General features: G+C 34.6%; 3 protein-coding genes across 4 annotated transcripts in view; 2 read left to right on the top strand and 1 right to left on the bottom strand.

The window, feature by feature from the left end:
- Positions 1 to 1,648, top strand: part of LOC125872085 (alpha-mannosidase I MNS4) — a 34,808-nt gene extending 33,160 nt beyond the window's left edge. For both annotated transcript variants that reach the window (XM_049552762.1, XM_049552763.1), the window contains exon 17: positions 832 to 1,648. In XM_049552762.1, coding sequence (XP_049408719.1) covers positions 832 to 1,074 — 243 coding nt within the window. In that variant the 3' untranslated portion in view covers positions 1,075 to 1,648. The remainder of the gene's footprint in view (positions 1 to 831) is intronic.
- Positions 1,649 to 12,426: 10,778 nt separating this feature from the next.
- LOC125875170 (pentatricopeptide repeat-containing protein At4g02750-like) lies at positions 12,427 to 14,704 on the top strand. Its single transcript, XM_049556262.1, has one exon. The coding sequence runs from the start codon at positions 12,496 to 12,498 to the stop codon at positions 14,500 to 14,502; it is 2,007 nt and encodes a 668-aa protein (XP_049412219.1). The 5' UTR covers positions 12,427 to 12,495; the 3' UTR covers positions 14,503 to 14,704.
- Positions 14,705 to 18,229: 3,525 nt separating this feature from the next.
- LOC125874639 (auxin-responsive protein IAA4-like) lies at positions 18,230 to 19,163 on the bottom strand. The gene is made up of 3 exons (XM_049555612.1): positions 18,815 to 19,163; positions 18,416 to 18,715; positions 18,230 to 18,320 (listed from the first exon to the last, which is right to left on the bottom strand). Exons 1-3 carry the CDS (start codon positions 19,009 to 19,011, stop codon positions 18,245 to 18,247), a joined length of 573 nt encoding a protein of 190 aa, XP_049411569.1. The 5' UTR covers positions 19,012 to 19,163; the 3' UTR covers positions 18,230 to 18,244.
- Positions 19,164 to 24,251: the final 5,088 nt, after the last annotated feature.

Consider the following 24,251-nt stretch of genomic DNA (forward strand, 5'->3'; position numbering starts at 1 on the left):
GGGGGGGAGGGGCATCTTGCTTGCAAATTTCAGGTTGGACTAAATTCCCAATGTTCTTTAGTAGCAGGGAGCTTGGATGTATTTCTCACACCTACCCAAATTACCATGTTAAGGTCCCTAGTTTTGGATCGAATCGCTGGACGATTAACTGGAAAGTCAAGCCCAACACTCAGGTCTAAGCCCTTGTTCTTGCTCCTTGACCTGCCTATGATTGCTGAATTTTGCAATTCATTCAGGGGACTGTGGACCTGGGATCTTGTTTGATAAAGTTGTTAATCTCTATGACTTGATAAAATCCAACTTGTTTGATTAATAACGTCAACTCTCTAAAATAGAGGTTTACAACAGCAAGAGTCCTAACAAATTAGAAATAGCAGAAGTCCTATAAAACTGAAATATCAAGTCCTAATCCACTCAGGGAAGTTTTATTCGACTAACAAAATAATTCAGAAAATACTAATTATTATCTGTCCTATTAATTCTCGCGTGTGGAATATTGATTCCCAACAAACGCATCAATAACATACCATCTGTAGTGAATGCTTTTTCTTCTGATCTGAAGCTCAAGTTCTCATGGTTCCTTTCTTGCTGGAATTTTAAAATTTGTAAAAAAAGAGCAAGTAATTTTATTGATCTAAATGTGTAAAATCCTTTGGATGTGCCAAAATGAAAGATTTTACAAAATCTATTTTATATGGATACCATGGCTAGTGATGTTCCCGCTTCTTTTGCCCCCCACCCAAACAAACAAAAAAAGAACTAGTGAGATTTCCAATGTACTAGAAGATTCATTTTCACTTCTATGCTGAGGAAGATTTGTTTTTATGACAGGGACTCTGTCCAGGTCTAACCTATGAACAAAGGTTTGGCATATCATTCATGTCTCCGGTGGATTCAAGTAGTGAGGATGAAAATTCAAGCCAAAGGGAGACAACTGAAGTTCAGAGCCATTCAGTTGTGCTGAATTCAAACCCTGATCCCCAAGTTCCCCTATCGGGTCCTCATAATGATCATGACAACGACCCAGCTCATGTGCCCCAAGACGAAAGCCCCTCTTCTAAACAAAAAAGATGACTGGTGGCAACCTGTAATGGATTTTAGCCTTTTCCAGTTTGCTGTCCATTTAAGGACTTCTTAGAGTTGGTCATGATTTGGAAGGGGTTCAAGCTTCAACGTCCTGGAACGGTTCTGCAAGTATATGGCGATATGAGTGATACCCGTTGGGACCAGAAGCTGGTACTTGTGGCAAGTGCTCAATCATGATTCTTAAATGGTTATTAGGACTCATACAGTCATATACATCTTATACATAGAGCTGGTATCCTGCAAGATCGTTGGAATCAGCAGGTGACTTAAAATATGTCTAGCAAGGTATTATACAGTATACCAAGTTAGCTAACCTATTAACTGTTGCAATGAAGTTGGGGATGACCAATTTTTTGGTGATCAAGATCAGGGACAGAAAAGGAGAGGAATCAATTTGTGTACATTAAAATATTGCGAAAACTAGGCAGCGAATCTGTTCCTTGGTCTGTTATTTTCTCCAGCCAATTTGGTTGTAGTTTACCCAATTTCATGTTGTAATATATCAATCAGTGTCGAATGGACACCATTTTTAGAGTACTCTGGATCACAAGTTTTCTGGTTCTATAGTTCTGCAAATTTAGAATTGTTGAAACTTATAGCTGAGTTTCAGCTCAAAACTAACAGTGACAACCTCTCATTCATATGAATGGATCACAATCCAATTCATTTTCAATAGTTCAAATCTGATCAAATCAACCCATTTTCCACCACCAGTCTAAGTGTAGGATCATAGAGATATACAGTGAGAGGATCAGAACTTTCAGTCTAGATACAAACATATGTTGTTGGAAGCCTCCGACAGTTCATTTTTCCGGCAATTTGTCGAACAGAGCATAGTCAAATTTCAAACTACTTACAAGTATGTAAAACACTGTTACATGCCAATTAGTTCATTTCATTAATTCCAATTTGTATATGCTTGTATTTTAGCTAAGTGAAGCAGTCACGTGACTAAGCATGGGTGTGAAACTGAAACCATTAGGAAATGTTGTTAGAAGAGTTAGTTATAACTAACTCTCAGAAATAGTCCAGCTACATATAGTTGATCTTTCATTGTAATGGGTATCAATTTGGAGATCAATAAGAAAGTTCTCTCTTCTCTCTCTTCTATCAGTTTTCTCTTTCTTTGAAGGGAATCGAGCACAGCTGTTCAAGGGTAAGACTGGGCGCGGGACCGGAACGGAATCACCGGACCGGAATGAACCGGTACCGGACTGGAACGGGATGGGTTGATCGGTTTGTTGACCGGTACCGGGATGAACCGGACCGGAATTACCGGTATGGATACACGGTTCCGTCCCGTCCCACTATATACCGGGATGGAACCGGAACGGCCGGAATGGAACGGGACGGGATAAACGGAACGATACATCTAGCTATTTTAAAAAATGATTAAAAAAATTTAGTTATTTTAATTTTTTGAAATACAAAAATATTAATGTTTTTTTATTTTTCTAAGTTTAAATTAATAGTTTTGAAATTTATAATGTAGTTTTACTTAAGTTTATTTTAAAAATATTTTTTTTAATTTTTACTTATTAAATTTGCAAGTTAAGTTTAATAAAGTTTTTTTAAAAAAATATATTTTTGAGCTTAGTTTTAAATATTTGAATCTTTTGAAGTATGCAAGTTAAGTTTAATAAAGTTTTTTTAAAAAAAAAATATTTTTGAGCTTAAGTTTTCAAGATTTGAATCTTTTGAAACTTATAAGTTATTACTTATTAATATGTTATAACTTATAAGTTATATTTATAACTTGTAATTTAAATAACTTAAGTTTGTAATTTTAAAAAATTAAATAAAAATAAGGATAAAACAATAACACAAAGTCACAAATTAAAAAATATCAATCCAATATTCCAATTTATTTAAATTTGTATTACAAATTACAATTTACAACTATTAGTAGAGTGCATAGTTTACGCAGCCACCTTCTAGGAAGGGTTCTGTTTCAACTAAGCCTCAAATGTAATACTAATAGTTGTATAGTCCCGTAAATTCTTTCTCTAACTCAGCTATAGATTGACCGTAATCAACTACTGGTCTTGGTAAAGCTCGTTGACGATCTTGAAGTTCCATGCCATCGTCACTACCACATCCAATGGCGGAATCTATGAAAAGTTCAAATTGACTATCCAACTTTGGAAGTCCTTGATTTCTCCGCTCAGCATTTATCCAATCTCTAAACAACACCGATATCTCCAAACTGTCTTCTGCTAACGAATATCTGTGGTCTCCAATTTGAAATCTTGCCGCGCTGAAAGCTGCCTCCGAAGCAACTGATGATCCTTGAATTGCAAGCACGTCCTTCACCATCCTACTAAGTTTTGGAAATTGAGTTCCACGAGCCCTCCACCAGTTCAATAATTGTGGTATACCTTCATCGTTTGTAATATTATCTGAACCCTGTTCAAGATATTTAACAAATTCACATTTATTAGAAGAGTCAAGACCAAGTTTATGTTTCACTCTACCATGGGCACCTACCTGAGGCATAGACATTTGAGGATTTTCAACATTATCTAAAGAACAATATTTATCATACATTTCTTTAGCAAGTAATTTTATACTATTTTGACATGTTACCAAATCAGGTGTTTCTTCTGGTTTAATATCTAAATTTTGATAAATGCATTCAACTAAAGCTTTTGCACCATATTCTTTATATTCGGGGTTGAAAAGAATTGCAGTTAAATAAATTTGAGGGATAGGAAAAAAATATTTCTTAAATTTTGTAATCATAACTTCAATAGCAATGGTAAATAATTCATGTGTTTTATATTCAGCAAAGATATATGAAATCTCACATATATGTATTAAAATTTCAGAAATAGTAGGATAATACATTCCAGAAAAAATTTTAGTAGCATCATAAAACGATTTCAAAAATATTCTAAGTTCATTTACTTCATTCCAATCACTATCATTAAGTTTAAATTCAGGATAAGCATTATGACTATTAAATTGCATAGTAATAGGCTCTTTATATGTATAAGCAACTTCAAGCATTTCATAAAAGGAATTCCATCTAGTTTTTACATGCTTCGGAACTTTTCTAAACGGAAGTTTACATGCATTACAAAGCTCTTTAAATTGATTAATTCTACTACTACTATTCATATGAAAAATATAAAAACAAGCATTATCAACTTTATCACAACTATTTTCAAATAATTTCACACCGTCACTAACAACCAAATTTAATATATGCGCAGCACATCTAACATGAAAAGCATATTTACTAATAGGACAAAGTCTAGGTTCTAGCATATTAATAGCATTTAAATTAGCAGAAGCATTATCTAAAGTAATACTAATGACTTTATCACAAAGACCGAAAAAATCTAAAATTTCCAACACAGTAGTAGCAATATACATTCCAGTTTTTTTCTTTTGACAAATTTTATAACCAATAATTCTTTTTTGTAAATTCCAATTATAATCAGTCCAATGCGCAGTAACAGTTAAATAATCAAAACCATTAGGACTACGACCCATATCAGTGGTAATAGCAACTCTACAATCCATTATTTCAAAATAGGCACGCAAATATTGACAATGTTTTTCTTGAAATTCAAAAATATCTCTTTTTACCATGCTTCTTGATAAACCTTTAAAACTAGGATTATATGTATCACGAATATATGCAATAAAACCCGGATGTTCTCCAAAACTAAAAGGTAAACCACAAACAACAACCATTTTAGCAAAATTTTCACGATCACGATCCTTATTATAGGTTCGATGTGTAAGAGGACCACTTGGGTTCGAAGTATTTAATTCACCTTGAACCATATTTGACCCTCTAACCGATGTTTCAATGTTAGAATTTTCACAAACATTAAGAGAAGATATATATGCAAACCACTCTTTACTATGCTTATTAATCAAATGTTTTTTTAATCCCCCCGTTGAACCTCCACTCCCACCAGATGTATATTTAAAATGTTGTTTACAAATATTACATATACTAAAAGTTTTTTCTTCATTCAAATAACAAAATTTTCACACATGTGATTTTAAAACACGTTATACCTTGGTTTTACCTCTAGTTGGAACAATAGGGGGACGACTAGTTCCAACTGAAAGATTGTCCTCCTGAGGTGAAACTTCAGTATTATTAAGGTCGGGACTAGTCGGTGTATCATCTAAATCTTCTTCATCAATTTCTACTTCTTCATTTTCTTGATAATTACCATAATGTCTTTCATAAACCTCTTCGGGAATTATAGGAGTATCCGAACTAATTTCTATAGGACCGGGACGAGAAAAACTAGTTTCATTCACATGAGTAAATTCATCAGTATTCATTCTAACAAGAGGAAAATTAGATTTAGAAGAACTAGAACCCTTCTTACTTTTTGTAAGCATATTTTTTACTCCGTGTACAATACCCTTTTTACCTCCACTATTTTTAGAAGACTCCATGATAAAAAATTATAAATTATGAAATGCAAAATTTAACAAGAACAAATAAAATATAACAAGAAGTCAAGAACTTACAAATAATAAATACAAAAAATAAATATAAGATTAGAGAGTGGAACGAAGTTACCAAACGCTTGTGTAAAGAACAAATGATTATAATCGAAAATTGAAAAATTGATGTCGAAACTTGAAGTTTGAAGAAGATTCCTTCTCCAAAATTCACCAAATGATTGTTGAAATCTTCACAATTACAAAATAATATGATTGAAATTTGAAACTTGAATATTGAAAGTATGAAACTTTGAGCAAGATTGAGAATTGAGAGAAATTGATGATTCTTAATTGTTAACTACTGTAAATATATAAACTGTAATTAAAAGTATAAAAAGAGGGAGTATATATGTTTTTTAGAATTTGTGGTTATGTGTTAGAAACTTGGAATTGGAAAATATTATAGTCGTTGGCTCGTTGCTCATTGAAATTTGAAAATAAATCCGTTGAAAAAATGGGGGGCTAAGAGCCTAGGACAGTGCTTGGCTCAATTGGTTGTTTGCCATTGGTTAGTGCCTTAGTGGAGAGTGGGGACCGGGAATGGGACTGGTCAGCAGGGGGCAGGGGCAGCAGGCTTTTCAGCCTTTGCTGACCCCTAGGAGTTTTCAGCCGTTGGACTTGGAAGTATATATATATATATATATAATTGTCCTATACTTTATCCCTAGGATAGCATGGTAGATTACATTATTGATATAAAAAAAATCATTAAACTATCGGTACTCGGTACTATAATTTAAATCCATGGATATTTTGGGACTGGGGTAACGTGATGAACATTTTAGTTTGAAAATTTTCAAGTTTTAGTCAACTTCGTTCCATGTGTAACAATCAAATCCACGCCACAACTACATCGATGTTGGCAGTTTTCAACATTTTTAGGCTATTCTGATCACTACTACTCTACTAGGGAGAAACTCATGCTTTATATTGTTGAATATATATATATATTTTATTTTTATTTTTTTTCTCTTTGATTCCATATAGTAATTAATAACTAATAATCAATGGAATACATGTTGGAAGCAACATATACATATTAACATATATCACGTACTGAAACTATGATTTAATACGTGATATATACGACTCATACGAGTCAATTATATATTTAATATTTGTAATATTATATATATATATATAATATATATATATATATTAAAAAATTAATCGGAACCGGACCGGACCGGAACGGAACCGGAATAAACCGGGATATACCGGTACCGGTACACCGGTATCAAATCGTGATACCGTTCCGTCCTGTGTACCGGCTCACGGTGTCCCGTTCCATCCCGAATACTACCAGATCGGAACGAATCGGAATGGTACCGGACCGGTACCAGTACAACCCGGTCCGGTGCCCAGCCTTATTCAAGGGTAATTCAATACTTTTCCCTTTAGGCTTACTCATCTTAATTCGGTTTGTATCATTGGTATCAGAGCTCAGAAATTCTCTGACCTGCAACAATGGGCGATCACAACACTCGTATGCAAGAATTACGACGGGAGGTTGATATATTGAAGGGTTCTATGGAAGGAGTTGTTAGTTCTGTGACAAAATTGCAACAATCGATGGATACGAAGGTGGCGCAGGCCATGGAAGATATTAAACGACTGCTGACAGAGAATGTGAACCCTAGAAATGGAGATGGAGAAGATCGGAGAGCACATGATGATAACAGGGACAAAAGAGTTCCAATTCTCAATCACAATTGTCCAGTGGATACTAGGAATTATCAGGTTGACCTTCCTCATTTTGATGGAACTGGGCTAAAAGATTGGATCTATAGGTACGAGCAGTTCTTCGATGTAGATGAAACTTCTCTAGATGCAAAGGTGAAGATCGTCTCCTGCAAATTGGATGGAAAAGCTTTGCAATGGCATCAATCGTATATGAAGCAGAGATTGACCAAAGGATGGCCTAGCTGGGAGGATTGCGTGAGGTGTTTGTATGCCAGATTTGGAACTGAGTTGTATGATGATCCTATGGGAGACTTCAAGGATCTCGGGCAAGTCAATTCTGTACAAGCTTATGTTGATATTTTTGATGAACTACTCACTAGAGTAGAACTTTCAGAAGACTATGTTGTTAGCTGTTTTGTGAGGGGTCTTAAACCAGAAATTGGCCTACCTGTTAAGATGTTGGGACCTAGATCTCTAGCTAAAGCAGTTAGTTTAGCTAGAATGCAGGAACAAACACTTCTGGTTCAGCAGCTTTTTTCACAGCCTTATAATCCCAAAACTACTCCCAGATTTGACACCACTAATCCCAATTTTTCTTATGGATCTACCTACCAATCCAACAGAGTTCATCAGAATACCCAAAAAAATCCCTCTACTCTCTCTAACAACTCCAAGCCAAACCTAAAAAATGTCAAAATGTTAACACCTGCTGAAATGGAAGAAAGGAGGAGCAAGGGCCTATGTTTCAATTGTGATGAAAAGTATGTGTATGGGCATGTATGTAAGAAGAAGAGGCAATTGTTTTCTATGGAAGTAGAGGAAGACAATGCAGGTATTGTGGAATTAGAGTAAGAAGTCTTTGTAGACCTTGCTGAATTTTTGACTATGATAGGTCAAGGTTTAGAGAATGATGATTAGGCGGCTATTCTACCACATGTCTCAGTTTATGCTATGAATGGGTTGCATGATTTTAGGACTATGAGGGTTACACTATCTGTTAAAGGCAAAGTTGTACAAGTCCTAATTGATACAAGAAGCACTCACAATTTTCTTGATCTAAATACTGCTAAGAGGTTGGGATGTCTTTTAACTGCCATATCCCCATTTCCTGTTTCTGTGGCTGATGGGAAAAAGATGCATTGCACTTATGTATGTAAGAAATTGATTTGGAAAATGCAAGAAGTATCATTTGATTCTGACATGCTCGTGCTACATATTGGAGGATGTAATATGGTTCTTGGGGTTCAATGGCTGATTACTTTGGGGGACATAATGTGGAATTTCAAACAACTTAAGATGGAGTTCAGTATCATGGGTCACAAAGTGTCTTTGAGGTGTATCAAACCACCTGCGGTTAAGGTGGTTCAACAGAGTGGTATGGCTAAGTTGTTAGCTAAACCAGCAGAACTATGTATGATCTCTGTAGGTATGTATTTGGGAGAGGAATGCAGTGAGGAACCAGGTCGGTTGTTCTCTATTAGTAGCTATGGTACAACAAGAAAGGACAGTACAGACATGCAAGAGTTGCTACATGATTTTTCTGACCTATTTGAGGTACCAACAAAACTACCACCCTCTAGGAATCATGATCACAAGATTGTATTGAAAGATGGCACATCTCCAATCAATATTAGACCTTACAAATATCCTGCAATTCAGAAGGATGAGATTGAGAAGCTGGTAAATGAGATGTTAGATTCAGGTGTCATAAGGCCTAGCACCAGTCCATATTCTTCACCTATAGTCATAGTAAAGAAGAAAGATGGTTCATGGAGAATGTGTGTCGATTACAGAGAATTGAATAATCATACAGTAAAAGATAAGTTTCCTATTCCCTTAATTGAAGAGTTATTAGATGAGCTACATGGTGCAAAGTATTTTTCCAAGTTGGATTTAAGATCCGGCTACTATCAGATTAGGATGTTTGAGCCTGACATTCCAAAAACTGCCTTTAGGACCCATCAAGGTCACTATGAATTCATGGTCATGCCTTTTGGCTTGACCAATGCTCCCTCTACATTTCAAAGCTTGATGAATCAGATCTTTCTTGCTCATCTCAGGCGATTTATCTTGGTATTCTTTGATGATATCCTTGTCTACAGCTCTAACTGGACTAATCACCTTTCTCACTTGAGAGAAACTTTCAGTATACTTAGAGCAAATGTCTTATATGTGAAGCATAACAAGTGTGCTTTTGGGGTCCAGCAGATTGACTATCTAGGTCATGTCATTTCTCAAGAAAAGGTTGTTATGGATGGGGACAAGGTAGAAGCTGTGGTGCACTGGCCTCAACCTACTACTTTGAAGGGTTTGAGAGGATTTCTAGGACTTGCAGGATACTACAGGAGATTTATTCAAGGCTTTGGGATTATAGCAAGGCCTTTGAATGATTTGCTGAAAAAAGGGAACTTCAAATGGAATGAGGCTGCTTCTCAAGCTTTTGACCAACTAAAAATAGCTGTTACATCAGCACCTGTCTTAGCTTTACCAGATTTTTCCAAAGAATTCATAGTAGAGACAGATGCATCTGGAGGAGGCATTGGTGTTGCTCTTGCACAGGGTCACAGACCTGTAGCTTTCTTCAGTCAAGGACTGTCTGCAACAAATCAAGCCCTATCAGCATATGAACGAGAATTGTTAGCACTGGTAGCTATTGTTAAAAAGTGGAGGCCTTATCTTTTGGGAAGGCAATTTATTATAAAGACCGATCACCAACCCCTCAAATATTTGCTAGAACAGCGAATTACCACTGCTAGCCAACAGAAATGGTTGGTTAAACTACTTGGTTATGACTATATGATTTCCTATAAGAAGGGCAAGGATAATATTGTTGCAGATGCTCTCTCTAGAAAAAAGGAACCCATTCAGTTTTGTAGCATTTCTGGGGTCCAGGCTCAATTACTTGAAGATGTGAAGAATTCATGGTTGCAGGATCCTGTATTACAGAAGCTAATTACTTCCATACATACTACAAGTGCTCATAAACCTTATTATCGGTATCATGCTGGTATTCTCAATAGAAAGGGTAAGATGATGGTAGGTTCTATGGCTACAGTACGAAAAGATTTGATAGCACTGTACCATGATAGCTCTGGTGGGGGTCATTCTGGTATGACAGCTACCTTGCAAAGGCTTCGACAAGATTTTTATTGGAAGAAGATGAAGCAGGACGTTTATGCCTATGTTAGATGTTGTGATGTTTGTCAAAGGTGCAAGGGTGAGAATGTTGCATACCCTGGCCTTCTTCAACCTCTTCTAATCCCTGACAAGGTATGGCAAGATATCTCTATGGATTTTATAGAAGGCCTTCCAAGGGTGGCTGGACATGAGGTGATTTTTGTGGTAGTTGACAGATTGAGTAAGGCAGCTCACTTTATGGCACTTAAACACCCTTATTCTGCTGTGGATGTGGCTCAGTCTTTCATGAGTGGGGTGTTCAAACTCCATGGCATGCCAAAAACCATCGTTTCAGACAGAGATCCAATTTTACAAACAGATTTTGGAAGGAATTATTCAAACTACAGAAAGTCACATTGCTTACTTCTTCTGCATACCATCCACAAACAGATGGACAGACTGAAGTTGTAAACAGATGCCTTGAGTGTTATCTGAGATGTATTACGTTTGAGAAGCCTAGGGAGTGGCCTCAGTGGTTGGCATTGGCTGAATGGTGGTACAATACCACATTCCACTCTGCTATTAACATGACCCCTTATTCTGTAGTTTATGGCCAATCACCCCCTCCTCTCTTACCTTATATGTCTTTTGACTCCCAACTGGATTTGGTAGATAGGAGTCTACAAGCCAGAGAGGCCACTTTAAGATGCCTAAAAGCTCATTTGGCCAGAGCCCAGAGTGGAATGAAGTCTCATGCGGATAAAGGAAGAATTGATAGGTCCTATGTAGTGGGAGATTGGGTTTACATCAAGTTACATCCTTACAGACAGACCTCTCTTAAATCCCATGCTTTCCAGAAACTTTCAGCCAAGTTTTTTTGTCCTTTCAAATCCTTGCAAGGGTGGGTCCAGTTGCTTACACCCTCCAGTTACCCCCTGACTCTAAAATTCATCCCACCTTCCATATTTCTCAACTCAAAAAGAAGTTGGGATCCCATATTGTTTCTGCTACTCTCCTTGAAGTTCATGTTGATGCTGGTCACATACTTCTAACTCCACAGGCCATTCTTGATAGGAGGATTGTCAAGAAGCACGGCAGACCTGCTACTCAGTTGTTAATCAAGTGGTTCAATGCAACAGAAGAGGACAGCACCTGGGAAGATTTTCAGTCTTTCACTCAGCAGTTTCCACATTTTAATCCTTGAGGACAAGGATTAGTTGAAGGGGGGGGAGTATTGTTACATGCCAATTAGTTCATTTCATTAATTCCAATTTGTATATGCTTGTATTTTAGCTAAGTGAAGCAGTCACGTGACTAAGCATGGGTGTGAAACTGAAACCATTAGGAAATGTTGTTAGAAGAGTTAGTTATAACTAACTCTCGAAAATAGTCCAGCTACATATAGTTGATCTTTCATTGTAATGGGTATCAATTTGGAGATCAATAAGAAAGTTCTCTCTTCTCTCTCTTCTATCAGTTTTCTCTTTCTTTGAAGGGAATCGAGCACAGCTATTCAAGGGTAATTCAATACTTTTCCCTTTAGGCTTACTCATCTTAATTCGGTTTGTATCAAACACTTTCCAATATCTTCCACCTGCTTGAAATTTTTACTCACAAATGAATTGAGAAAGCCAACGGAAAGATCTCAGTAGAGCCAGCGTTGCACTTACCTCGTCAAAGGATACTGTCTCTTTTTTTTTTCCCTTTTCTTATTCATGAGGCCAACAATTCACCACCACCAACATACCAATGTAGTCTTGTAAAGTGAGGAGGTATGTGGAGGATAGAGTAATAAACAACTACAGATAGTAGCAAAATAATACTATAATCAAACATATAATAACATAAAACGAAGAACAAGAAACAACAGTAATACTACGACTACTAGAATGAACAGCAAGTCAATACACTCCTACTTACCTCCTACCTACGACCCTTCTACCCTAAAATAAAAAAGAAAGCAATTTAGCCAATAATAGGGTCGGGTAAGAATCTGGCCTGTCTATCTAGGGAAGCCCTAAAACCCAAATAAATCAGCCCAGCCCAGCCCATTTGAGAAAAGACGTTAGAATTCATATGACCATTTAGCCCCTAATTTGAATTCCTTGGCCATTGGCGCCATGAAATGCAATGAATCAAGCTGTTTCCCATCTTCTCCAAACTTGCAAAACCCTAAACAGGTTAAAATCAGTCCATGCACATTTATTAGTATGTGGATCCATTGCCTCATCAGACCTTGTTCTGAACAAAATCATTCGTCTTTATTCTCGTTTCGGTGCCACAAACTATGCTCGCAAGGTGTTTGATGAAATTCCTGAACGAAACCCTTTTCTTTGGACTTCAATAATTCATGGCTATGTTGAAAATTCTCAGCATACTGAAGCTTTTTCTCTCTTCCGTTATATGCGTAATGGCGATGTTACACCTTTGAATTTTACTATATCATCTATACTTAAGGCGTTAGGACGGCTGAAATGGCCGAGAGATGGTGAGGGGATGTTAGGGCTAATATGGAAATGTGGGTTTGGTTTTGATTTACTTGTGCAAAATTCAGTGATTGACTGTTTCATGAGATGTGGGGAAGTTGATTGTGCCAGACGAGTATTTGATGGGATGGAGGAAAAGGATGTTGTTTCTTGGAATTCAATGGTAACGGGGTATGTGACTAATGATAGACTCGAAATTGCACGAGAGTTGTTTGATAGCATGGATGAGAAAAATGTAGTTTCTTGGACTAGTGTGATATGTGGCTATGTTAGGAAGGGAGATATGGAGGAGGCAAGGAACCTTTTCAACAATATGCCTACTAAGGATATGGCTGCTTGGAATGTGATGATTTCAGGGTATACAGATGTTGGTGATATGCAGACAGCGAATTCTCTGTTTCAGGCAATGCCTGTTCGTGACACTGGAACATGGAATTTGATGTTATCAGGGTATTGTAAGGTGGCCGAGTTAGAAAGAGCAAGGGACTACTTTGAACGAATGCCCTGTAGGAATGTGGTGTCATGGACTATGATGATAGATGGTTATGTTAAGTCTGGGAAATTGCATGAAGCAAGGTGTTTATTTGATGAAATGCCTGAGAAAAATCTTATTACATGGTCAACCATGATTAGTGGTTATGCTAATAATGGGAAGCCTTCTGCTGCTTTGGAATTGTTCAAAAACTTCAGAAGGCAAAGTCTTGAACTGGATGAGACTTTTATTTTGAGTATCATCTCAGCTTGCTCTCAATTAGGGATTGTAGATGCAGTTGAGTCAGTCATGAGTGTTGATGTAGGATCCAGATATTTTTCTGATACACGTGTTGTTAACAGTTTGGTAGACCTCTATGCAAAATGTGGAAATATTGAGAAAGCCTCGCAAGTATTTGAAATGGCAGATAAAAAAGATTTCTATTGTTATAGTACAATGATTGCTGCGTTTGCTAATCATGGCTTGGTTGAAAAAGCATTATATTTATTTGAGGATATGCAAAGAGAGAATATAGAGCCCGATGAAGTAACTTTCCTTGCAGTTTTGAGTGCTTGCAACCATGGAGGACTTATTGATAAAGGGAGGAGGTACTTTAAACACATGACTGAAGAATTCAGAATTCAGCCCACAGAAAAACATTATGCATGCATGGTAGATATCCTTGGTCGTGGTGGGTTCTTTGAAGAGGCCCATGAGATGATATTGAGTATGCATGTGGCTCCCACTTCAGCCGTTTGGGGTGCAATGCTTGCAGCTTGCAATGTTCACCGCAATGTCCAGATGGCTGAAGTTGCAGCGTCTGAGTTATTCAAGATTGAGCCTGAGAATTCTGGAAATTACATTCTCCTGTCCAATATTTATGCTGCTGCAGGAAGATGGCGTGATGTAGCTAGAGTAAGGGCACTGATCAGAGAGCATCATGTGAAAAAAAATCGGGGGTCTAGCTGGATTGAGTTGGATTCTACAGTGCACGAGTTTGTAATGGGAGATGTGTCACATGTGGATGTAGACAGGATATGCTTCATATTGAGTCTACTAAATGAAGATATGAAGCTTTCAGGATATACCAAAGATAAGGATCTGCATCCAATTTCAACGTGGTACCCCTCTTATCTATCTCTTTCAAGTGATACTAAAATGGACGAGGAACTGTTTTGAGTGATCTCTGCCACAACATACCGAGGTACTTCTCCCGGATGTAGAATTTCAACATTAACGTCCTTATCTTAAATGATGAAAATGTTTAGGATTTGTAACCTGGCTCTTAATAAAATATTATTGAAACAGGCTTGTATGTTTGTCAAAAGTTATTTCTAACACCCATAGTCAACCTTGAAAATTTCTTGCTTCTGAAATCTGAGGAATGTTGTATATTTCTTTAGTTTCCTTTGTCGCTGTTATGAGTTGCCTATATCTTTTTGGTGAACTTAAACCTAACTGAGTGAAAGTTAAATAAGATACCTGGAGAAAAATTAAGAATAAGAATTGGTCACCAAGCCAAGGGGAATTTTGTCAACTTTTCTCCATGAGGCTTTGTTGGCACATGGTTTCTATACAAAAACTAAATTGTTGAAAGAGATGTATGGGAACGACAAACATATTTTGTATTCAAAAAATAAAGAAAAAGATATTAAGTTACTTTACGTGATAAACTTAAAGCTAAAGAAACAGGGAAAACCAAAATTCACTATGTTCTTAGGGAGCTCGGGCCTTGCTAGATTTCATGGGGTGTGATATGATACTTGCTCTGGAAGTTTAGTATGTGAAATGCTTAGTAGGAGGTGTAAGACATTACTTATTTGTCCATTGTAAACACTAAACCACATTAGCCTATTTGGTTGGTGCCATTGTTGATCTCCTTCGTTTGCTAGAAACTCCTTATACCAGAAGTTCCACAAACTTTTCCAAAATAACAATGTGATTTGCACCTGGAAAAAAAACTCCCCACACACATGTAGTTCTTCATTCCGATGGAATGAAAAACAGAATAAAACTATGTTCCCAAAACTAATGGTTTTCATGTCAGTGTTTTCACATCGGGCAATGGAAGAAGAACAGCTGCTAGAATCTTGAAGAGTTTAGTCCAACGGACTTGAAATCAATCACAACTGATCAAGCATTAGTTGATTACATAGGGCACAATCTTTTACATAGACAATTCACAAAAGCTTAAGGTCCTTTTAGAGGATTGCAAAGTGTCTCCTCATCTAGAATTATCATATGCTTGAATTTTCAGCCATATGAATTCCTTCTAGCCTATATTGGCTGCCCATATTTACATGAAAGAAGTAAGCTAACTTTCAGATTTGGCAATTAAAATTACAAAGAAAACAAGTAGTTGACAGGGTCGGTCATTTCTTATCTCAAGAGGAAAGACTACTTTGTTCGGATAAACATGTGTGCTCTAGCCATCTGTTAGACCCAAAGAGCATGATTTTGTCTATTTGAGAAGTATCAGGGTGCTGAAGCATCTCTGTGGCTATTGTCCCCGCCATTGTAGCAAATGTGTCACCCGCCCAAAGCTTTCTTGATGCCTAATACTATATTATACTAGACTTCACCTAGTCCCTAAAGTATTCCTTTATGGTCAATTGGAGTATGATGATGGACTCTTAAAATCAGCTTGAGCTACATATGGATAGTGAATAAAGGAAGTTCATCCTCTTGAAGGTGGGATAATTGGACATGAATAGGTTGTCTTGCTCAACTTTGTAATCCTAGCAGGGTTTTAGAACATAGACAGACATCTGTCTTTAGGATGCTAAACATAGAACTGATTGCAGATCAAACATATGATGCAACTTAGTAAGTCATTTCATATCTTTGGGCATATAACTATAAAGAAGATTGATGTGAATTAGTAAATAGATCTATCTAGTTACCCTTACTAATTATGTTGGTCAAGTGTGAATAATGACTTAGACATTTGAAACCAGATGTATTAGGGCATTTAGATAATTAGGGAATGATAAGTTCAGAAATATTATAATAAGCAATAATAATGATCAACTTATCTCCCCTTTTCAGCTAACTTTCTTTTTGCTTAATATAGGTAGCACAAGGCTCCAAGCGAACTTATTTTTTAAGCCTTAAAGTTGTTACAAAATTAAATAATGTAAAGCACAAATAATCTTCTCAAAAAAAAAAAACTTTAATTATTCGATAAATCATGTCTTGTGTCCACCAACTAGCAGCTAACATGATGGTTAAGGATACTTTAATCTCTAAAACCCCAACCCACAAACATAATTATCAAAGGACAAAAAGAATCAATTAAAGGACTAAGCAGCAATGATAAAGTTTGATCAACAAAACTGAAGGCTAATTATACGTACATTGGTATGGGAATCTTTCATTATTTTACCTATCCATCTGTGAATAAGGCAATTTGCAAGAATGACATGTTCATTAATGGTGGACTTTAAATTAGTGTTTGGTTAATTAATGCATTCGTTGCACCTGTACCTGACTAATTCAGGCCTTTGACCATGTTTATTTATCTCTCACGTCTTAATTACTTCTCATGGAATTGTAATTATACTAATATCGGTAGCCAATGGTCTGGGGTACTCGAACCTGAGACCTCTGGTCAAGTGTATCTATCACTTATTAAATGCTTTAACCAAATACTACAAAATTTCCCTCTTCTGGTCTTAGCTTCAAATGATTTCTCCACCTCAACTAATTTGCCTAAATAGCTTCAAAAATATGACAGAACAATCCATCATAATACATCTTGAAACAGAGGCAAGCTTTCCCCAACTTGTGCTTTCTTTCTGATAGTTAGTTATTACTCTTCGGTTTTAATTTGTTTTTCTGGTTTTTATTTGACATAAAGTTTAAGAAAGTTAAAAAATTTCTGAATTTTGAACTAAAGATAGGTGAAATGTATCAAAATCAGTAGCGGAGACACCTTATTGCTAGGGGGTTCGTCTGAACCCCTTTGGCAGAAAATTATATTATTTATACATGATTAAAATAATTTTTTAAAGTATATATAATAGATGTCGAACTCTTTTCGGCTACTTTGTGTGTTTATTTCTTCAAATTTTGAACCCCTTTATTGAAAATCTTGACTCCACCACTGATCAAAATGTCCTCTTGCGAAAAGTTGGAATTAAAGACTTGAGGAAAATACATTTTTTCAAATGAACTAGAAAAGAAAATAAGACAAACAAATTGAACAACGAACTAAAAAGGAAAGTAAAAGATGAAAAAGTGATAATCAAGTGAATCTGGTGATGCTTTGATTTGAGAGTTGAGACTATACCATAAAAATAGACCTTTGGTAGTTATAGCAACATCAACTACTGTACACTATGCTTCCTAAGCTAGCAAATACCCCCATTGTCAAATTGTACATGTATGGATCTGAATCTGATGATAATATGTATTATTTTTTTCCATACTAAGTAAGTTGTGTTGAATGTGGTGATTTATGGTAAAATGTTAGAAGAAACAAATGAAGTGCATAGAACTTTAGATTATTATTCCATTTGAGAACAACAAAGAGATGTGTTAAAACCCCAAGCCAAATAAGAAGGAAGAAAGAAAGAACTTCAAGACATATAGATTAAGAAGAACAAAGGAAAAAACTCATTTCATTTGAGAATACTGTGTATATACAATTGCTTCCAGAGCAAATACATTCTTCATATGCTATTATCACACTGCAGGATCTATAAAAACCACCATGGTTTCTAAGCCTGCACAACATATAGGAATAAGAGTTTCATTTTTTACCCCTTCAAAACAAAACTGCTCTTTCTTCTGTTTTGCACTTCCCAATCAGTGTAAAACAAATTTCCAGCTTCTTGCAATTCGACAACCCAAGCTCAAAAAGACCCCTTTCTTTTCCTGTTTAAACAGAGAAGAATTCATAATCTTCTTATTCATCTTCTCAAACTCCACATCCTAACCCTCTTGCTTCTGATCCTTTCATTATCCTTAGCCTTTTACATGATGATAAGAACATTCTGAAATACCATAAAAAGAACCCCAAATTAGAAAAATCCAAAAAAAAGACATGGTGATTCCTAAATAATATTAGATTCAAGATTCAAAAACTTACTCAAAAGGAACATCTCCAACAAGCATCAAGTCACCATCTTTATCTTCATAAGCAGGAGCAAATTCAGACCCTTTATACCCTTCCCTCTCTGAATATTCACCTATACTCAGCTTGAACATTTTCTCTAATGCCTTTAACAGTTCTGGATAACCCTTGCACAATTTCAGATCAATTTTTCTAAGATAAGGGGCTCCATCCATACTAACTTTCACATACATCCCACACTCAGCATCTGCTTTCTTTGATGGAAAGCTATTTTTCCTGTTAGATCTCACTGGTGGCCACCCCACTATTTGTGTCCTGCAAATCATTTTATCATTTTCAAAGTTTAGTCCTTTTCTTCATAACCTGATAGAAAAATTTTTCCATGATTTTAAAAGGGAAAATATCAAGACTTACTTGGCAACAGGTGGAGTTTTGGAATCAGAAATGGAGTTTGATTCACAATCTTCATCCTCAGGCAAAGCCCTTTTGTTATTCTTAACATTAAAGACAATTTCTTTGTCAGATTCTTCATCTGTCCTCCCTGGTAAACCCAATCTAAGCTCTGTTGCCTTGAGATTCAAATCTTTCTCATGAGCCAAAACACACTCCATCTTTCTTTTTTCACAAATTTGATTCAGAAAAAGATAACAATTCAAGTTTCCTTCTCCAACACTTATGTTTTTCTTCTTCAAGATTGATTTGAAGACGCTTAATGGTGGCTTGTTGTAATATATAAGGAGAAAGTGAAATAAGAGAATTGTATATAGAGGGGGCCACGGGCCAGTACGCAAGATAAGATGAGATATTCAAACATTTAATTTGCCTACTTAATCAAATACTTTAGTCTGTAATATCAATACTATCAAATATTTTCTCTCTTCTTAATTACTTATTCACTTTTGAATTGACACGCTTATTAAGAAAATAATTATTGACATAGTGAGTTTACCATTTTACTCCTATTAATTATGAAGTGTATGAATTAAAAAGTTAAGGTTTTCAAAAAGTTCTACCATTTTCAAAGTAATTAATTGAAGGTATAATAGAGAAAAAAATTTATCGTTCCTTAATTTATCAAAATAAATAAGTAATTAGAAATAACTAAAAAGGAAAAATAAACAAGTAATTAGGAACAATAAAAATAAGTTAATTCAAGAAATATAATTATAAAATAATTTAAGATATTGAAAAAAAAAGGGACAAGACAAGCTAAGTTGTCGGGTGGAAGGGTTGCAGCATTGAGGCAAGTGATTAATATATTTTGGGGGACAAGCTCAGCTGCCCATGTGGTCCTGTGATCAAGACTTAAACAGAATCAACGGTCAAGATGCCTTTTGGAAATCCGTGGGACCAAAATCAGGACCGTCCAATTCTGCTCAATTAAGATAAGCACTAAGTTAACAAATATTGAGCATGATTATCTATGTGTTTATCCCCAAAACTTACAAATCACAATTAAGATAAGCACTGCTCAATTTGAATTTTCAGATTTTTGTTATTGTTGTTGTTAAAATAAAATTGTATTTAATAGTTTTTTATCTTTAAAATTAAAGCATAAATAGGAGTAGTACTACTATTTAGGGGTGGGGCTATAGTCACTTCAGGTGTCCAGTTGAACACTCTTCATCAAAAAATTACGTTATATATATGTTAAATTCTGTGTTTAAAAAATATATATTTAAAATTAAACACTCTTAACAAAAACTACGTCTTTGATGCAATGATAATGGGTGTCCATTCGAATGAAAAGTTTTGGGTTAGGATCCCATATAGCATAATATTTTATTTATTTTTGACAATCATACATCATTATTCTTGGATACTCTTTGATAAAAAATTTTGGCTTTGCCATTCCTACTACTCCATTTGTCCCTAATTACTTGTCCACTTTTGAATTGACATACTTATTAAGAAAATAATTAATGATATAAGGAATTTACTATTTTACTCCTATTAATTATGAAGTGGATGAAAAGCTCTACATTTTTCAAAATAATTAGTCATTTAATTGAGGGTATAATAGGTAAAAAGAATTTATCTTTTTTTTATTTGCCAAAATGGACAAATAATTAGAGACAACTATAAAAGAAAAAATGAACAAGTAATTAGGGACGNACAAGCTCAGCTGCCCATGTGGTCCTGTGATCAAGACTTAAACAGAATCAACGGTCAAGATGCCTTTTGGAAATCCGTGGGACCAAAATCAGGACCGTCCAATTCTGCTCAATTAAGATAAGCACTAAGTTAACAAATATTGAGCATGATTATCTATGTGTTTATCCCCAAAACTTACAAATCACAATTAAGATAAGCACTACTCAATTTGAATTTTCAGATTTTTGTTATTGTTGTTAAAATAAAATTGTATTTAATAGTTTTTTATCTTTAAAATTAAAGCGATAAATAGGAGTAGTACTACTATTTAGGGGCGGGGCTATAATCACTTCAGGAGTTCACACTCTTCATCAAAAAATTACGTTATATATATATATATGTCAAATTTTTTGTTTAAAGAATATATATTTAAAATTAAACATTCTTAACAAACACTACGCCTTTGATGCAATGATAATGGGTGTCCATTCGAATGAAGAAGTTTTGGGTTAGGATCCCATATGGCATAATATTTTATTTATTTTTGTCAATCATACACCATTATTCTTGGACACTCTTTGATAAATTTTTTTGGCTTTGCCATTCCTACTACTCTCTCTGCCCCTAATTAATTGTCCATTTTTGAATTGACACATCTATTAAGAAAATAATTAATGACATAGTGAATTTATCATTTTACCCCTATTAATTATAAAATGGATGAAAAATTCTATATTTTTCAAAATAATTAGTCATTTAACTGAGAATATAATAGGTAAAAAGAATTTATCATTTCTTGATTTGTTAAAATGGATAAGTAATTAAGGACAATTATAAAATGAAAAGTGGATAAGTAATTAGAAAGAGAAAAAGTATTAATATAATGACAAGTTGACAGCTGTGGTAAGTAATGGGCAGTAGGGTAGTGTTGGGGAGAGATTTGGGAAGGAGAAAAGAAGGCTACCATGTGAGAATTTGGATTCGAGTTTTATTTGATATCAAAATCATTTTTATTAGAAAGCGATTGAGATCTTAATATAAAATTTTATATGGATATATTAAAAGAATGTAGCCTACAGTTGCAATTTGTAGCCACATAAAGTGAATCGAGAGGGAATATCGTTTTCGTTATTAATTTCTCTCTATTTTGTGTCAGTCATGTAACCGTGCACTTATTCTAGCTTCCAGTATTTTTATTTATGTACGTCATTGATTGCGAAATTTGACCCTAATTCCAGGGAATTTTATATTACTACTAGTCTAATAGTTTTTTTTGTCTTTGACATATTATAATTTAATCTTGACTAATAAGAAAACTCCAAAATGATAGTATACAAGATTAATATTGCCGTCTCTGTCATAATTTTTACCCTTTTTCGGATGAGCACTTTGTAAACACAAGATTAATAATGTCTTTTTACTATATATTAAAACATTTATTGAAGGATTATTAACATAAGTAATGAAAATAATAGATATTAACAGAAAAATCTACGAGAGTAATACAAAGATTACTAATATGATCGGACAACAAGATAACAGACCATCATCAAATAAAGTTGTGTATACTTCTTCGATCTACCTCTACCTTTCATGGAACTATCTATATACCTCTATTTTTATTAATTATGTTTTGTATTGCCTACATTAAAATATGTTTGTGAAGCTGTAACTTTATGTGAATAAGGTCATCATGTATGTTGTTGTCCTCTTGAGAATTATTCTGAAAAGATTTTTTCCTGAATCTCAGGAATCACAATAACTGAATATATATTCTTCTCCTTTCTAAGCAATATATATATATCAAATCATCAATATCTACATTTGTTATCATGAGATATGCCTTTGACACCGTCCAAGGGATACACCACTAACTTTCTTTATACCCCAAGTGGATCTTTTTATTTACAACATAAAATAAAACAAATAATAACTTTTGGAAGGTACTCAACTAAATTTCATAAATTTTGATAAGATGAATTAGAGATTTTGAAATCCAAAGTTGTAACACTAATAGTTTGGTTGGAAATAAATTATTTCAAGATTAATTATTCTGGGATAGTTCTTTATCAAAACAAAAATATATCCTGGGATAGTTATTCTGGGATAATTTATCCTACCCTGAATATGGGATAACTTATCCATCACTATGGTATAAATAGTTGGATAAGTTATCCCAAATATTGCAATCAAACAAGACATCAAATTTTTATTCTAGGACTATTTATTTTTTCCCCTCACACCAACCGACCTCGTCAGTTTTAGTTTATTTCGTTTACTCTTTTCCCTCTGAAATGGTAAAAGGAACCGTATGCATGCATGATGCCAGTAAAATGGATGAAAATTGGGTTTGTCGAAGCTGAGCCCAAACTGAAGCTCTACATTTGAACCTCTAAAGATATAGGCTAGAAAGCCCATCAACTTAGGGGGCCTTTCTTGTATGGAAGAAATGATATTGGAAAAATTATCTGAGGTAGCATTTTTTACAATGATATTTTTAAATAATTATATAATTTTATCAATAATAGAGTTTTGAGATATATATTTTTGCAAAAAATAAACGTTATTTATGAAAAAAATTCATAGTAATGTTCGCTTACCATTTTTAGCTCTTCTCTTGTGGAAATATTTTGTTTAGTTGTCATGAAATTTCAAATTTTATAAGTGAGATTTTTTTAATATTACCCTAAAGTTTTACTTATAGAACTTGAGATTTCAGAACAATGACTATCGTAATTACGAGGTTACCATCATTGTTTCCAGGAAACTGATTCTAAATCTCAAATAAAAGAGTAAATTTTATAGTAAGGCAAAACTAAATTCATTTCTTAAAAAAAGTATATAAAAAGGATATTTCAAGGTAAATCATATTGCCTACTATGTCGTTAAGCTTTTCAACTCAAATTGAAACAAAATCAGACCTTTCCTAGTCACTGACATTAATTATTTTTCTTATTAATTTACTAGAAGTACTATTACTATTTCGAAAGTCAAATAATTTTCTTAAAGTCCTTTAAAGAATTACTTAGAATTATAAGTTGTGTTAACTCATAATGTAGTTATTAAAAATTTTAATAAATTAAGTGTTTGAATCCTCAATATTTTAATCACTCATTATAAATTGAAACGAATGGAGTAACTCTTTTTGACAGAGCTTGGATAAGCCTTCATTTTCTGGTAATTATGACCCCAACAGATATGCCTTTGATAATTGTTGTGCTTTTAATTGAACAAGCCTGGAATATCCATTGCATGATCTCAAGTGAGTCAAATATGAACTCAAAGTAGTGGTGGTGGTGAATTGAGTTCAATGAGATAAGAGCAACATCGATAGTGATACAAATATTTATTTTATGTTCTTCCATATAGAATATTTCTTCCTTTTTCGAGTATTTTCTTGTGGCCACAAGATTTTTAAAGGCCGTTATTCTTTAAAAAAGTTTGAAGTGACAGGACTTGTCAAACAAAGTGGAAATTAACTAGTTTTGGATATGTTGGGGACTTGTAAAATATTATTCAAAAAAAAAAAAGCAAGTTTCTTCTTTTTTTTGACATATATATATATTATGTGAGCTAGAGGTTGGGGTAGGTGTGGAGGGTAAAGATGAGATGCATGTATTGGAAGAGTTGAGAGAACACAATTAATGTGAAATGTCAATATTACTTAATTTTTCTATTTTTATAAAAGGAGGTTATTTTTGTCATTTTTACGAAACTTGTTTTGCAATTGAAAATATATTCTAGTTTTTTTTTATTA

Source organism: Solanum stenotomum, chromosome 8 (assembly GCF_019186545.1).
Source record: "Solanum stenotomum isolate F172 chromosome 8, ASM1918654v1, whole genome shotgun sequence".
In the NCBI taxonomy this organism is placed as follows: domain Eukaryota; kingdom Viridiplantae; phylum Streptophyta; class Magnoliopsida; order Solanales; family Solanaceae; genus Solanum; species Solanum stenotomum.

Excerpts from the sequence above, each read along its gene's own strand:
- LOC125875170 (XM_049556262.1), top strand. The coding sequence starts at position 12,496 with ATGAATCAAGCTGTTTCCCATCTTCTCCAAACTTGCAAAACCCTAAAC.
- LOC125874639 (XM_049555612.1), bottom strand. The coding sequence starts at position 19,011 with ATGGAGTGTGTTTTGGCTCATGAGAAAGATTTGAATCTCAAGGCAACA. Across the intron at positions 18,716-18,814 it reads AAAACTCCACCTGTTGCCAA|GACACAAATAGTGGGGTGGC; the intron begins GTAAGTCTTGAT and ends AATGATTTGCAG. Across the intron at positions 18,321-18,415 it reads GTTGGAGATGTTCCTTTTGA|AATGTTCTTATCATCATGTA; the intron begins GTAAGTTTTTGA and ends ATGGTATTTCAG.